At 39.4% G+C, this 17,500-nt stretch overlaps 1 protein-coding gene across 1 annotated transcript in view; it reads right to left on the bottom strand.

Annotated features, from left to right (window-relative positions):
- Positions 1-6,117, bottom strand: part of myl13 (myosin, light chain 13) — a 7,099-nt gene extending 982 nt beyond the window's left edge. Inside the window, exons 1-4 of the mRNA XM_019878811.1 lie at positions 5,946-6,117; positions 2,359-2,386; positions 370-519; positions 1-129 (exon numbers count right to left, since the gene is read on the bottom strand). The exon at positions 1-129 is cut by the window's left edge and continues 45 nt beyond it. Coding sequence (XP_019734370.1) covers positions 1-129; positions 370-519; positions 2,359-2,386; positions 5,946-6,050 — 412 coding nt within the window. The 5' untranslated portion in view covers positions 6,051-6,117. The remainder of the gene's footprint in view (positions 130-369; positions 520-2,358; positions 2,387-5,945) is intronic.
- Between the last annotated feature and the right edge of the window lie 11,383 nt (positions 6,118-17,500).

Raw genomic sequence — 17,500 nt, 5'->3', positions numbered from 1 at the left:
CGTTGCCCTCTTTGTCGAACACCCGCAGGCCCTCCACAAAGTCCTCGAAGGTGCCCCGGTCTTTCGCCTTGCAGATATGTTGGTGGATTGGCAGGAACTGTTCAAAGTCCAGCATCTTGGACTGCATTTCTGCAACAGAGGACATTTTATTCGGTACACACGTACATACTAACACTAAAACACACACACACTCTCACTCATTCACTCACTCAGGAAATGACAAAACAAAAACAATTATTCAAATCCATTTTAAACTAGAATTGTTTTTGTTGGATTTGTTGTTGACCATGTAGTAATCTAAAAAAAATAATAAAAAAAACAAAACAATAATATACGTCCATCCAGATTCTTGCCAAAAACTTGACACACCTTCAGCTTTGGGCTTCCCAAGCACGTACATGATCTCGGCATTGGTGGGATTCTGTCCCAAGGCTCGGATGAGATCACCACACTGGCCATAGGTGATCTTCATTTCACTGTTGGGAGTTCTATCAAACAGCTGGAATGCGTCTTTGAAATCTGTTAGAGCAAAAAACAGCAACAATGTTTAATTTTGTCAAATATCTCCCACCATCACGAGATCTGGAACAGCCATACCAGTCTGAACTCACATTGCACACACCGGCTGTCAAATCAGACATTCAAAAAAAAAAAGCCAAAATTTTTCCCCTTGCTTTTCTGCTTTTTTTCTATGTGAGATGCGTGTACACACATTGGTGACAACAAGGCACTCTAAAGTAGCCATGGCACCGCTAAGCCCTGGTCTACATATTGGCTGTTGAGCATGACTTATTAAAATAATTTGTCCCCTCGTTGCTTTTCATCCTTCTCTCTGTGAAGTGCACACTAGTGATGTGTCGTTCGCGAACGAACCGGCTCTTAGAGCCGGCTCTTTGAAGTGAACGACAGGAGCCGGCTCCTAATAGGGAGCCGCACTTAATAGGAGCCGACTTTTCGCGCACACACACGCGCGCGCGCTTCCGTGAAGAGAAGGGGGAGGAGTCAGAGACACAGCAGCACCCTGTGAGCACTGAGCAGCACACGAACAGGTGAGACAGGGAGACGAGAGAGAGCTCGATAGCGCTTGAGTACAGAGAAAAAACTACACGGTGGAAAGTGGAAAGGTGAGAAAATGGATAGGAAACGCAGTGAAATTTGGACTGATTTCAACTTAATTGATAGTTCAAAGGCAGCGTGTAGACTGTGCAAGGTTAAAATGTCCAATATCAAATATTAATTTATCATTTGTTGTTTGGTAATCAAAGCTTACTTATGTTGTTTTAATGTAAATATTTAAACACTTATAAATATGCACAATCAGAGATTGGAACTTTTTGTTGACCTTTTTTTGAGATGGGTCTTTGTTTTTGTACTTTGTAATTTATTTTTTTGTAGCACTCCATGTTGTACGCCATGTTGAGTATGTTCAGAAGAATATAAATAAAGCCATATAAATAATAAATATTTGATGTACTGTATATTTTTTACATTCGTAATTCATTTTACACATAATTTTACATTATTTTTGGTCGCAAATTAATTTAAGCAACAAAAAAACTGAGGAGCCATTTGGGAGCCGAAAGAGCCGGCTCTTTTTAGTGAGCCGAGCCAAAAGAACCGGCTCTCTAAAAAGAGCCGGAATTCCCATCACTAGTGCACACACTCACAGCCGACCACGAGGCACACTATAGCTACCACGCCGGCAGACTATCCAAAGCAAGGGTGTCAAACTCATTTTTGTCGCAGGCCTCTTTGGAATTACATCATCCCTTGGCGGGCCATTAAGACAGTGAAGCCAAATAAATGTTTAACCATCACATCGTATTATTACTTGTACACAAAAAAAAAAAAAAAAAAAAGATGGCTCACTAGTGTTGAAATCAGTTAAGTATTTGTTCAATTATTACTCAAATGAGTATAAATGGGGTAACAAAATTATTGCCAAATGTCACCAGTGTTTATTACGCATGACAATTTGAGATATCAATATAGATTTAAGCAAGGATCATGAAAGTTGACACAGATGATTTGCTTTCGCGGGCCACATAAAATGATGTGGCGGGCCAGATCTGGCCCCCGGGCCTTGACTTTGACACATATGATCCAAAGGGAAGATGCATTTTCAGGGTGTAGAAATAGCTGACTCGTAGGGGTGTGCATCTCTCCACTAAAAGGCGATTTGATCCATATCTCATTATATAAAGGCCTTCCTCCATTCACTTCATTGGCGTGTTGAATTCCAGCAGTGATGGTCAGCTGTTGTCTCAATGTTTTTCCACACATTAGTAATGAGATCAGTCAATGCATGGCTTGGCCCTCCTACAAATAGCATGCAAGATGAAGGCCTTAAAAGCATACCTTCGATTTGCTCAGGGGTGAATTCCAGCTGGAGAGACAAAAAAAAGGCCACATGTATCAGATTAAAAAGGTTGAAAGAAAAGAAACAACAACAGTGCTTCTATCAGATCGAGTTGCAGCCCCGCTGTCATTGCTGTACATTGTCGCTGACCTTGGCTCCTCTGTCAGCCTCTGTCTATTTAATTTTAGGCCATGCAGTCTGTGAACACCGCAGGGTCGGGGGTTCCCATGAGGACTATGAGCTCATGCGTGCTGCTATGATATTTAACGCAAATTTAGGTTTGTTTTTATTTGATTTTTATTTAACATATTTATATATTTGTGCCTTTTGCAAATGTATGTAAATTTTAGCTGTGTGTGTGTGTGTGTTCAATGCACTAGTACATGTTTGCGCTGTGGTTGAGAGAGGAAAGTAATTTCATCTGTGCTGTATGTGTAAGCATATTTGAAAATAAAAGCTGACTTGACTTGAAATTAAAATGTCGCAAGGCATCAGCAAAATGTACAAAAACTATTTTTATCTTTTACATCTTCTCTTTTTTATATTAGTATATTAGTGTAGAGGTCGACACGGTGAGGGACTGGTTAGCAGGACCGCTCCGTAGTTCAGAGGTCCAAGGTTCGCTTTCGAGTCGTGGCCTTCTTGTGTGGTGCTTGCATCTTCTCCCCATGCCTGCGTGGAAATGGTTGGTTGTCTCTGTGTGCCCTGCGATTGGCTGGCAACCAGTTCAGAATGGACTCCGCCTCCTGCTCGAAGGCAGCTGGGAAGGGATCCAGCTAACATCATGTAAATAGAATACAAATCTAAATGATCGTAAATACTGTAGTTTTATAAAACATGAAAAAAAAAGAAAATAATCTTCCACTCACAACCCAAGCTCAACTATGCTCCTCATCAACTTGGATAAAGCTTGTCTCACAGTCGAGATGTCACTGTGCTTCCTTGACCCTAAACAGGTCTCTGTTCAAGTTCAAGTTCAACTTTATTGTCAAATGTTCTCTGTGTGCAACATACAGCACAGATTGGCAGCATCTTAAATGAACTAAAATGGAAATATAAAGGGGGAACACTTTACCTCTTTACAGCAGCTCCTATACTTTTTGTTCTCTACTTCTTCCTTTCATAACTTCGCTGCTGTAAATTGGGAATTTCTCCATTGTGAAACGAATAAAGGTTTGCTTATTCTTGTTCTTATTCCCCAGTCAGCTGAGGTTGTGGCTTTTTTTTTCATTGCCTCAAAAACCGGCTCTTTGACGCAACATATGGTGCTCGTCTATGAATATTGTGTGGCTGGTCTGCTGTTCTCAGACATCGCGTGCATCAATCCTGAGTAATGGGTATTGCATGTGACGGCCAATGGCAACGCTCCGCGAAGCTTGCACTGTCTCGGCGCCACCACAAGGTGTCTCTGTTGCTCTTTCCAAACTTGTTTGGTTTCGCCTGGCTCCTGTCAAGTTCTGCTAGTCAAATTGGATAGATGCTTTCGTATCTTTTGTTTCCCCATTGTTGTTATTCGTCGTCATCATTTCTACCGCATTTCACAAGCGCTTGGTAACCAATTAAGTAGTAGCTAAAGATCAAGAAGAGTCGAGCAATGATGATGTTGCAATAAGATGTCCCAGTCCCAGAATGCCCTCAAAATACGTCTTCTTGTTGTTATTATTACTGCTTTATTTCATACATATTACAACACATTTAGTCCCTGACAACTCCAATTCTGTTGAATACATTTCAATCTCACATAATGAATGCCATGCTATGCTATACCTGACAAGACTGGTCCAGCTTCCAGTTATTATTACTTATTTTTCATTTTTACATGCACATTATGATGTTGTTACTAATTGTTCAAGATATCTCAATCTTATAGTGTGACAGTCGTCATTTAATTTAATTATCGAGCCTGTCAGCATTTACACGTATTTTCTGAGGTGAAAGAAATCACCGGATTCACCTTGCACATGCTTAGTTTAGTCCCTTCGTCCGTGGGTGAAAGTGTAGTGTCATAAATTAGACACAGTAAAAACTGTGAGGAAAAACATCATTTTGAGCTAAAATCAAATTATTTTTGTGATTCCACAGCCTGCTTTGCAATTGAACTCATGAAACGTAGAGATTGTTAGTGTTAATGCATCAACTGTTAGCTCGAAGGCAAGTTAGCTCATTGCTAATGCACTCAGGTACAGTTGTACCAAACTTGCTTGAGGTACGTTTGTTGAATTATACAATTTGCTGCAAGCTAAATTGACTTGAATGCATTTACACAAGTGTGATTGTTTTTTTTGTTTTTTTTTGGAGTACAATAAGCCATACCGACCAGCCACATTTGAGTGTGTTTGTACTTTTATAAGTAGACTAACCGATATCCAGGTTTAGCTTCATCAAAACAACCAAGCTAGTGCTCTAACTATCGAATACACTTCTGCTCCAACTATTAAGCCACTCAAAAGCTATATCTGTACTGAAGGAAAACTAACTTTGCTGAACTTTAGCCCACCAGCTGCTCGATGCTTCACAAAAGTCATCAGAAACTGCTGTCAACAAAAGGACGAGGGAACAAATAGCATAAGTGACAGTCTTATGCACCTGATAAGCTGACACTGGAAGCAGAGCACAAGATGAGTTTTGAGTCCACGGTGGCACTTTTTGTACTTTTGTAATATTAGTCTCATGTTAATGTAGTTAGTGTAGGTTCTACACCCTACAGAACCATGGCAATTGTGTTGAAATGTTTTGAAGAGAAACCTTTCAATAGCTGTAGTCCTTATCATTGTCATTTTGAAAGTGAGCCAGACCATGAGGTGATTTGTAACATTTCTCTTCTTGTATTTCAGATTTGTGTTGCACAGGCATTTTCCAAGCCATTGATTAGTGGACACTTGAAGCGACTTTGCATAGCAGTTTGAACACCCTAGGTCCAAAGAGCTCAAAGTTAGAGACACCAATGTCAAAAATGTTACAGTTGAGCTCAGTCTCCACTATTATACCCTCACCCACAGGCATGTTGTATTTTGGATATGTTTATTTCTCCTAAAATGCTTTCAACCCCACATAGCAACACAATTTTCCTTAACCTTAAATAATGCATGCTATGACATGATGTGATGCTTTTAAAAGTGAAAATGCATCCTCTATTTGTCAATCTGAAGTAACAGATGGAATTAAGTTGCCATTTCAGGCCTATAGTGACGGTATTGCTGAGTATGACGTTTCTGAGTGACTTGTGTTTTTACCACAATAAGGTGTAATGTACCAACTACCATTTATTGCACTCCGTTGATTTTTTTTTTAATTGCTATTTTGGGCCCGGTGACATCATTGCTCCGCATCCACGCCCATGTTGTTATAATTGGTTCATTTCCTTGCCGCAATTGCAACTCTTCAATGAGACACATCTTTGTGACGTTCCAGACGAGCGTTGTGGCATTTCAGGGCTGCATCGGTCAGCATGCTCACCTTCTCATGCATTTCAATGCATACAAAAGTGTTTGTAGGCCCACAATTGTAACACATCCTAGAGATTAATCTCTTCAATGACAGATATTGTGCAAGTGTATGTGTTTGTTTTGTTTTGATTTTTTTTTACCGTAATAGATGAGGGGTTGAACACGGGGGTCTTCGGACGCTCTGGTTCTGGTGGCGGTTTGGGGGCAGCCACAGGTGCGGGCTCGTCTTTCTTCTTTGGGGCCATGGCGGGAGGCTGTCAAGACGTGATGAGGTGGCTCGTTCCAGCTACAAGTGACTCGTGGTGGCCTATTAGGTCTCTTTAACTGCTGGACCCAGGTGCTATCTCCACCCCTTACATGCCTGATGATGCTGCCAACAACAGTGGCAGCTCTATAAAAGGAGATGGCTTTGAGATTCTATTTAGGACAAGTTTTGAGTGGCTGTTGACACCAAATCATAACCAATTAAAAAACACCCCAAAATATTAAGTAGAAGGAAACGAACCCTACATGGTAACCCAAGAGATGTCCCACCAAAAGCCAGTATCAGGTAATTTGTTTGAGCTAATATATATTTTTAAATTCAGAAATGGCATTACAAAATACCTAAAAGTATTCCCAATAAGTCTAATATACAGACTTCCTTTCAGAAAATCGCAAACAGATGAGTGGACAAAATTACAATACAGAATCAAATTCAAATAAAAGAAATATCCTATCCAATCTAAAAAATATATATCAATAAACTAAAATCTTCACATAGTTAAAAAAAATGAATAGTATATACATCAAAATACACAAAATGCTGTATGGCATGAATATACATATAAAATGAATACCTAAAAATACATTTTAAAATATTTCTTTAAAAATAAAATAATTACATTATTTTTTTTTTTCATGATATATATAAAACGTCTTCACTTTGGAACTCCTTCAGCAAATAAGGAACCTTTTTTAGTAACCTAAGAGGTGCTTGTACAATTCCTCACATTGAGCTGAGGAAAAGTCCTAGTCGGTTGATTTAAAATAAATAAATTGTTGGGCGTCCGGAAGGTTCCGGACTGAATCAGATCCTACAAACGTAGACTCAGGAAAGTTGATCCAACAAAAATATTTATTACAAAAAATAGGCACAAAGCCGGCGAAGTACAAATAATGACGTTGGACAACAAGCCAGGAATAAAGCGTGGACAACAAAAAGCGCTTGCACAAGGCAAGGGGAGGAAAAAAAAAGGAAAATAGCTTGTAACAAAAGTACAACAAAGACCAAACCGTGTGGAGAACGAACAGTGAATACACTTAAACACTACTACTTCCTTGAATAACAAAGAACATAAGCAAAGGCAAGAGCCAAAAACGGAACGAGAGTAATTAGAGAGTGTCTATTTTAGACGCTCTCTAGATGCTCTCTAATTCAGTCATTGTTCATGTGCATTTCGTCTAGACCAAGGGTCGGCAACACGCGGCTCCAGAGCCGCATGCGGCTCTTTAGCGACATCTAGTGGCTCCCTGGAGCTTTATAAAAAATGTTTGAAAATGTAAAAAGATTTTGATAGTAGGCTAATATAGCTCAAATACATATAGATACACGTTGCAGCTCCGAAAAAGGAGCGCTGTGGTGTTGGTTTTTTAAAACGTACACTTTATTTATGCTTTTAACAGTCTCGACAAACACAGAGACGTCTGCGTCCGACTCCATGCCTTCTCTCTTCTTGTTCAACTCGAGAAGCGTTCAAAGACAGCCTCAGAAAAACGGAAATTAATGATCACTTCACTGACACTAAGAAAAGCGAAAATAATGCACCAAAACAAAAAAATAAAGCGAGGAAATTACAAAATAAATTCTATGAAGGTGTTTGTGAACACACAACAAAGGAATGAATAACAAACAATTCTGAGACGTCCAGTCTCCTACATACATGCAGCATGTGTTTCCTTCATTGTAAGTTTTATAGAAGGCTTTTATTTTTTTGCGGCACTAGACATATTTTTTATTTTTTTCGTCCTATATGGCTCTTTCAACATGTTGGGTTGCCGACCCCTGGTATAGACTCTCGACCAAATGCACATGAACAATGACTTGAGCAAGGCAAAATTATCCGATAGCTTGACGTGGGTCCAATGAGGTCCTTAAATAGTCCCAACAATTGTGAAGCCAGGCAGGTATGCAGCAGGAAAACCGGGAACGCTACTGCCACCTGCTGGACACTAACAGAACGTGATCATGACTGTCGTTGTGGTCTTAAAGTATATGTGTCTCACTGTGCTATTTTCGAAACCTGACTTGGGATTATGGCTGAAAACTAGCATTTATGCTAAATCCGGCGCATTTACAGTTTATTCTTGTGTTGATGAATGTGCACTGCCCCAATTAAATTTAAAAAAATAAATAAATAGGCAGCTCGGTGGGCGACTGGTTAGCGCGTCGACCTCACAGTGCAGAGGTACCGGGTTCGATTCCAGCTCCAGCCTTCCTGTGTGGAGTTTGCATGTTCTCCCCGTGCCTGCGTGGGTTTTCTCCGGTTACTCGGGTTTCCTACCACATTCCAAAAAACATGCATGGCAGGCTGATTGACCACTCAAAATTGTCCTTTGGTGTGAGTGTGAGCCCGAATGTTTGTTTGAATTTTTGTTTGTCTTGCGATTGGCTGGCAACTGGTTCAGGGTGTCCCCCACCTACTGCCCAAAGATAGCTGGGATAGGCTCCAGCACCCCCCGCGACCCTTGTGAGGATAAGCGGATAGGAAAATTGATGGATGGATGAAATAAATAAATTAAATTAAACTAATAATAATTTTTTGTTTGTCTTGCGATTGGCTGGCAACTGGTTCAGGGTGTCCCCCACCTACTGCCCAAAGATAGCTGGGATAGGCTCCAGCACCCCCCGCGACCCTTGTGAGGATAAGCGGATAGGAAAATTGATGGATGGATGAAATAAATAAATTAAATTAAACTAATACGGCCATGTTTGCAACTCAACAATCAATTACTGTATCCAGATTCAAATGGAAAAGTCAAATGAGAATGCACAGTGCGGAATGTTCCCGTTTTTCCATTTAAAGACTGAAAAGGGTTGTCGGGACAGCGGCTACTACAGTGGACAGCTTATAATGTTATCAGGTTACAGTGTGCATGAAAGAGGTAAAGGTGGGGGTAATTTAGACCAAAACAACAAATGTATTGGAAGCCAGAGAACATATCTTAACAAGGGGTGCCAATAATTATGGAGGGAAGTGTGTCTTAGCATGCATATGCATTGTCTGTGTATGTGTCTGCTACTTAAAAGTGATTTTAATCATTCAGGCGGCACTTGTGACAAATTGGTTATTTTCAATTTGAGCATGCACTCATCTTTCCCCTTTGAATTATGCAATGGTAAATTATCTTGATTGCTTATGACCATTTGCCATGTGCAATTTCATGCAAAGCTGTGATATCTTTATTTTTTGTAGAAAATCCATATCGTGAATTATTTATGCATTACAGTAAGTCACAATAACACCATTAGGTCCCAAGCACCAGGTCTTCTTGGAATCGTTGCCTTTATTTATTATTCTTGTCGTCTTAAAATGTTTCAAAAGTCAAGCATGTGTATGCTAGTGTATGTATATTCCGGTTCCAAAACAGGAGCCCTTAAACAAAATGAGGTGGACATAAAAGTCTCAAGGAGCCATGCTATAAACTGAACAGGAAGTTCTTTTGGTTTTGAAAAAGTCAAATTATTTCTTTGATTTTTGGCGGAATTTAGAATATCTAATTTATGTGAAAATGTGATTTGTCCTAAAAGTTATCCCCAGCAGCAGCAGGTTCCTTAGCTGCGAAACGCCACTGTTGCTAGATGGTGTAATTGGTTGCACAATTGCAGAGAGTCTTCGTCAGAGCCATCACCTGAGCCACACTGCCCTCCTTTGGTCTTGAGGAAACAACACTGTCACTTTGTTCACCCGACAGAAGGCTTTTTCAATAGCAGGAGCTTCATTGACCACTTACAGCCAGCCACACCAAACGGAAACTCAGTAAAAGATATACTGTGGTGTTCATCATCCACATGGTGATTTCTCTTTTTTTTTTTTACGTCAGCAGTAATATCAAGGCTTGATTTATGGGCTTTGATCAATCAGTGGCACTCTCACTGTGATGCAAGCGCTCCAATTGGCAAGTGGTGCTGGCAAACAGTGGATAGGTTTCAGTTGATTTTGGGTTTATGGCCTTTCTTTTTGTTAGCATTCAGTGAGAGCTTAGTCATATCAACCTACTGTCACGTTGCGTGGTGGTGGTTGGACCCCAAAAAGCAGGCAGGAGGGAGGAGCAGGGTATACTGGAAGAAGTGTATTATCCAAAGTATCAAACAAAACCATGACTGAAGCTCAAAAAACTAGGACAGAACTATGACAGAAACAAACATGACAGGACAAGCAAACAATGACCCGACCGGGAGTGGTCGGGTGGGAGTCCTTTTATACAACTAATTACCTAACGACCAACAGGTGTGCAGCTGCAGGGGGAGCCCTACAGTGCCACCTGTTGATCTCAAACCGAATCATGACACCTACAATGGTACCTCTACTTATGAAATGAATTGGTTCTGGAAGAAAATTCGTAACTGGAAAATTTGTAAGTAGAAATGCGTTTTCCATGTAAATGCCTTAATTCGTTCCAAGCCCCCTCATACCCACAAGCCCCCTCCTCCCCACAAATTCAGACATAAATATTTCCTATAGCATAAAACGCATCAAAATATGTAACCAATACATGTTACAATGGCAGAGCAGCTCTAAGTATGTTGTGTTCAGGAAACTCGGAGCTTCGAGCAGCAGGCCATACTGTGTTTTTTTTTTTACCTTTCGTATCTTGAAATCTCTTTCGTAACAAAAGACAATATTTTCCTGTTGAGGCGTTTCGTAACTTGAAAATTTCATATGGAGAGACGTTCGTAAGTAGAGGTACCACTGTAACACTTTGAAATGACGGGACTGAAGGAAAGTATTTTGGAAAACTGAAGCAAGAATAAATTTTAAGGTGCCAGGCAGCACAAGTCAAGGATCTTGTCTTGACACATTTAATAAAAAACTGATAGATATGCTGAGTTGTTCAAATAACAAGAAAACACGAATAATATGTGGAGACTTTAACATCGATTTATTAAACCCAAATGGACACAAAAAAACAACAGATTTCATAAATATAATGTATAGCAACGGTCTTTACCCAGTCATTCTGAGACCCACCAGAATAACAGTTGACACGGCCACATTAATAGATAATATATTTATAAACAAGATTGACCATAAAAAGGAAAGTGGACTTCTCATAACCGACATAAGTGACCATCTACCGGTCTTTGCAGTCTTTCACAATTACTTTGATAAAAAAACTAAATCAATAACCCACATATCAGAAATAAGACCCAGAACCCAACATTCCATTGCAGCTGTCAAGCTCGACCTAGACAAGCAAAATTGGTCTGAGGTCTACACAAATAAAGATCCAAATACTGCGTTTGACGTATTTCAGTCAACCATAACCTCCTTATATGACAAGCATTTCCCAGTAATTAAGGTCACCAGAAAGTACAAAAACCAAAGTAAGCCATGGATAACAAAAGGTATAGAAAATGCATGTGCCCCCCCCATGGGTGGTGAGCCCGGGAGAAGGGGGCCCCACGTTGCCTCTTCGGGCTGAGCCCGGCCGGGCCCCATGAGTGTAGGCCCGGCCACCAGGCGCTCGCCAACGAGCCCCGCCTCCAGGCCTGGCTCCAGAGGGGGGCCCCGGTGACCCGCGTCCGGGCAAGGGGAACTCCGATCCATTAATTGTACTCGTCATAAGGGGTCTTTGAGCCGTGCTTTGTCTGGTCCCTCACCTAGAACCTGTTTGCCATGGGTGACCCTACCAGGGGCATAAAGCCCCGGACAACTTAGCTCCTAGGATCATTGGGACACACAAACCCCTCCACCACGGTAAGGTGACGGCTCACGGAGGGGGGGCTATAATAATAATAATAAAAATAATTTGTCCTCGCCAATCAATGTTTGCTCATAATTACCAAAACTGTAATTATAATCATGTTTGAGTTTTGGATTGAGAATTCACTTGATATTCGTTCATTTAAAAAAAACTAAAACAAACAAAAAAAACACAATATGGTGGAGATGTGCGTCTATACTTTGGTCCTGAGTAGCTTTTGTGGTTCAACATTATTTTCAAATAGCTACTGAGAGAGTGTGGACGTCACGCTGGAGCTGACTCGTAGACAACATATGCCACAGTGCAAGCGTCCTGCGCTGACCACCAGGTGCTTGTCATGGACACACCGGCAGTTGGCCACATGAGTGACCGCATCCCTTCAAGCTTTCAGAGCATCCAAGAAACTGCTATTCTGGAGCGGGCACCGTTGTGCGACTGGCACGTCGTGTGGAAAGCCTCCTCTGGGCAGCAACAAAGGCGATTGTTTGTGCGACCTTGGAAGCAGCTGCGTCCTCTGTAGTCGCTGTTATGCAATTCCCTGGGCACCTTTTGAAATGTGCCTCTCAAAGTCTTACGTGTCATGCCGATAAGACACAATTTGTTCGTAGGTACAGGGCCACATGAAGAGACTGAACAAAAAATGTTTTGGGATCATTAGTTTGAAAAGTGCATCCGTGGAAAAGTACAAAATGTGATCACCTGCGGCTTGTACTTTGCAGCCTGCAGCCAACTAGAGAACGGCCTGTGTGCGGTGCAGTGAAGCCTCCTCCTTTCCTTACCACTGCCTGTTACGGACCAAACCAGTGACTGAATATGAATACACATTTGTGCATTTTCTGCACTGACAATTTGACATGTATGTCCTGTTTTTGTGTCATAAAGGAATGGAAATTTGGATTCGGAGGTGTGTATGCAACTACTAGCCTTTCATAATCAATCAGGACCGAGGAAGCAGCACTCGGCTTCAAAAATGTTGGTGGCCTTTCATTTGGAGAGATTGTGCATCTTGTGAAACATCATGGGAGAAGATGAGCTGCTGTTTTGTTGGCAAAAGTGGGACAAGGGGTGGGGGGGGGGCTCATAATTGTGGAACACATCATTTAATGTCAAACAATTATTTCATATTATGCCATTTTTTTCTCACCGAACAATTGCATTTGAATTCACCCTTTCAGGGACAGCGGCTACTACAGTGGACAGCTTATAATGTTATCAGGTTACAGTGTGCATGAAAGAGTTAAAGGTGGGGATAATTTAGACCAAAACAACAAATGTATTAGAAGCCAGAGAACATATCTTAACAAGGGGTGCCAATAATTATGGAGGGAAGTGTGTCTTAGCATGCATATGCATTGTCTGTGTATGTGTCTGCTACTTAAAAGTGATTTTAATCATTCAGGCGGCACTTGTGACAAATTGGTTATTTTCAATTTGAGCATGCACTCATCTTTCCCCTTTGAATTATGCAATGGTAAATTATCTTGATTGCTTATGACCATTTGCCATGTGCAATTTCATGCAAAGCTGTGATATCTTTATTTTTTGTAGAAAATCCATATCGTGAATTATTTATGCATTCCAGTAAGTCACAATAACACCATTAGGTCCCAAGCACCAAGTCTTCTTGGAATCGTTGCCTTTATTTATTATTCTTGTCGTCTTAAAATGTTTCAAAAGTCAAGCATGTGTATGCTAGTGTATGTATATTCCGGTTCCAAAACAGGAGCCCTTAAACAAAATGAGGTGGACATAAAAGTCTCAAGGAGCCATGCTATAAACTGAACAGGAAGTTCTTTTGGTTTTGAAAAAGTCAAATTATTTCTTTGATTTTTGGCGGAATTTAGAATATCTAATTTATGTGAAAATGTGATTTGTCCTAAAAGTTATCCCCAGCAGCAGCAGGTTCCTTAGCTGCGAAACGCCACTGTTGCTAGATGGTGTAATTGGTTGCACAATTGCAGAGAGTCTTCGTCAGAGCCATCACCTGAGCCACACTGCCCTCCTTTGGTCTTGAGGAAACAACACTGTCACTTTGTTCACCCGACAGAAGGCTTTTTCAATAGCAGGAGCTTCATTGACCACTTACAGCCAGCCACACCAAACGGAAACTCAGTAAAAGATATACTGTGGTGTTCATCATCCACATGGTGATTTCTCTTTTTTTTTTTTATTTTTTTTTTTTACGTCAGCAGTAATATCAAGGCTTGATTTATGGGCTTTGATCAATCAGTGGCACTCTCACTGTGATGCAAGCGCTCCAATTGGCAAGTGGTGCTGGCAAACAGTGGATAGGTTTCAGTTGATTTTGGGTTTATGGCCTTTCTTTTTGTTAGCATTCAGTGAGAGCTTAGTCATATCAACCTACTGTCACGTTGCGTGGTGGTGGTTGGACCCCAAAAAGCAGGCAGGAGGGAGGAGCAGGGTATACTGGAAGAAGTGTATTATCCAAGTATCAAACAAAACCATGACTGAAGCTCAAAAAACTAGGACAGAACTATGACAGAAACAAACATGACAGGACAAGCAAACAATGACCCGACCGGGAGTGGTCGGGTGGGAGTCCTTTTATACAACTAATTACCTAACGACCAACAGGTGTGCAGCTGCAGGGGGAGCCCTACAGTGCCACCTGTTGATCTCAAACCGAATCATGACACCTACAATGGTACCTCTACTTATGAAATGAATTGGTTCTGGAAGAAAATTCGTAACTGGAAAATTTGTAAGTAGAAATGCGTTTTCCATGTAAATGCCTTAATTCGTTCCAAGCCCCCTCCTCCCCACAAATTCAGACATAAATATTTCCTATAGCATAAAACGCATCAAAATATGTAACCAATACATGTTACAATGGCAGAGCAGCTCTAAGTATGTTGTGTTCAGGAAACTCGGAGCTTCGAGCAGCAGGCCATACTGTGTTTTTTTTTTTACCTTTCGTATCTTGAAATCTCTTTCGTAACAAAAGACAATATTTTCTGAAGCTAAGCAGGGTCGGACCTGGTTAGTACTTGGATGGGAGACCGCCCTGGAATACCAGGTGCTGTAAGCCTTTGCACCCATCCCCAATTCACAAAACAAATCACCGCTCTTTTCAAATAATTAATTATGTCATTATAAGTTGTGGCAGCACAAGTCAAGGATCTTGTCTTGACACATTTAATAAAAAACTGATAGATATGCTGAGTTGTTCAAATAACAAGAAAACACGAATAATATGTGGAGACTTTAACATCGATTTATTAAACCCAAATGGACACAAAAAAACAACAGATTTCATAAATATAATGTATAGCAACGGTCTTTACCCAGTCATTCTGAGACCCACCAGAATAACAGTTGACACGGCCACATTAATAGATAATATATTTATAAACAAGATTGACCATAAAAAGGAAAGTGGACTTCTCATAACCGACATAAGTGACCATCTACCGGTCTTTGCAGTCTTTCACAATTACTTTGATAAAAAAACTAAATCAATAACCCACATATCAGAAATAAGACCCAGAACCCAACATTCCATTGCAGCTTTCAAGCTCGACCTAGACAAGCAAAATTGGTCTGAGGTCTACACAAATAAAGATCCAAATACTGCGTTTGACGCATTTCAGTCAACCATAACCTCCTTATATGACAAGCATTTCCCAGTAATTAAGGTCACCAGAAAGTACAAAAACCAAAGTAAGCCATGGATAACAAAAGGTATAGAAAATGCATGTAAAAAGAAAAACAATCTATACAAATCGTTTCTAAAATCCAGAACCAAAGAAGCTGAAACAAAATACAAGACTTATAAAAATAAATTAGTAAACATTATAAGAACCAGCAAGAGAGACCATTTTCATACATTATTGGAGCAAAATAAAAGCAACACTCAAGAAATATGGAAAATCTTAAATCAGGTAATTAGAAATAGCTCTAGTAAAGTCGATTATCCGGAGTACTTTATGAAAGATAAAAATACCATTATTGAGGATACTGCACAAATAGCAAAGGAATTTAATGAATATTTTGTTAATATTGGCAGCAACTTAGCAAAACAAATTCCTGATCCAATAAATTGTTTTGAAATAGATAAATACATAGAAAAAAATTCTTCCACAATGTTTCTTACTGCAGTGAATCAAAATGAAATATTAAATATTGTAAAAACATATAAAAGTAAAAAATCAACTGACTGTTTTAATATTGATATGACAATAGTAAAACAGATCATAGAAATTGTAGTGCGACCTTTTACATACATATGCAACTTGTCATTTCAAGCAGGTATTTTTCCATCAAAAATGAAAATAGCTAAAGTCATTCCAATTTTTAAAAGTGGAGAAAAAAAATTATTCACAAATTATAGACCAATATCACTGCTACCACAATTTTCAAAAATATTAGAAAAATTATTCTCTCACAGACTTGACAACTTTATAAACAAACACGGGCTGTTAAGTGAAAATCAATATGGCTTCAGAGAAAAACGTACAACCTTAATGGCAGTAATGGAGTTTGTGGAAGCAATAGCAACTAACATAGACAATAGGGAATTCACGGTTGGGATTTTTTTGGAGCTGAAGAAAGCTTTTGATACAATAGATCATACTATATTATTGAATAAATTAGAGAGATATGGTATCAGAGGCATAGCATATAAATGGATTGAAAGTTATTTAGAAAATAGATATCAGTATGTGCAATTCAACAACCAAAAATCCAACTCACTGAAGATTACCCATGGAGTGCCACAGGGATCAGTGCTTGGACCAAAATTATTCATTCTATATATAAATGACATCTGTAGTGTTACAAAACAATTCAAATGTGTCCTATTCGCTGATGACACAACCTTCTACTGCTGTGGAAAAAATATGGAACAACTCCTGAAAACTGTGGAAAATGAATTAACCAAATTAAAAAACTGGTTCGACAGAAATAAACTATCTTTAAATTTAACAAAAACTAAGTTAGTTATTTTTGGTACGAGACCTATTAAAGACCAAGTTAAAATAAAGATAAATTCAATTGAAATAGAAAGAGTTTATGAAAATAAGTTTCTTGGACTAGTAATAGACACCAAACTATCCTGGAAGCCACATATTGATAATGTTAAAAGGAAAATATCCAAAACCATCGGGATACTCCATAAAACTAAGGATGTGTTGAATATGAGTTCCTTGTACACATTATATTACTCATTATTACTCCCATATATGACCTACTGTGTGGAAATATGGGGTAACGCCTGTAAATCAAACACACTCCCTGTCTTAAAACTACAGAAAAAAGCAATCAGAATAATCAATTGGTCTAAATATATCGAACCCACAAATCCACTATTCATCAAATCAAATACAATGAAATTCTATGACCTGGTTGACTTCAAAATTGCCCAATTAATGTATAAAGCACATAACAATCTCCTTTGTCAAAATATCCAGAAGCTTTTTGAAATCAGAGATAGTTGTTATAATCTAAGAGGTATTAATCAATACAAAAAATCCAGAACAAGAACAAACATCAAGCAAAGATGTGTATCAGTAATAGGAGTTAATCTGTGGAATAAGCTTGAGATGGATCTGAAAATGAGTAAATCGTTGGACGAGTTCAAAAACAAATTCAAAAGATTAGTACAAAAAAACTACATAAAACAAAGTTAAGAAGATAAATTTTATATACTGGTACTTATAAAATATAGTAATACTATGGTTTGTTCTTGTTCTGGATTTTGAACAACTTA

Source organism: Hippocampus comes, unplaced genomic scaffold (genome assembly GCF_001891065.2).
Source record: "Hippocampus comes isolate QL1 unplaced genomic scaffold, H_comes_QL1_v1.1 scaffold85, whole genome shotgun sequence".
Taxonomy (NCBI): Eukaryota; Metazoa; Chordata; class Actinopteri; order Syngnathiformes; family Syngnathidae; genus Hippocampus; species Hippocampus comes.
The sequence above is the reverse complement of the archived record's forward strand: the minus strand, read 5'-3'. Positions and strand labels throughout refer to the sequence as shown.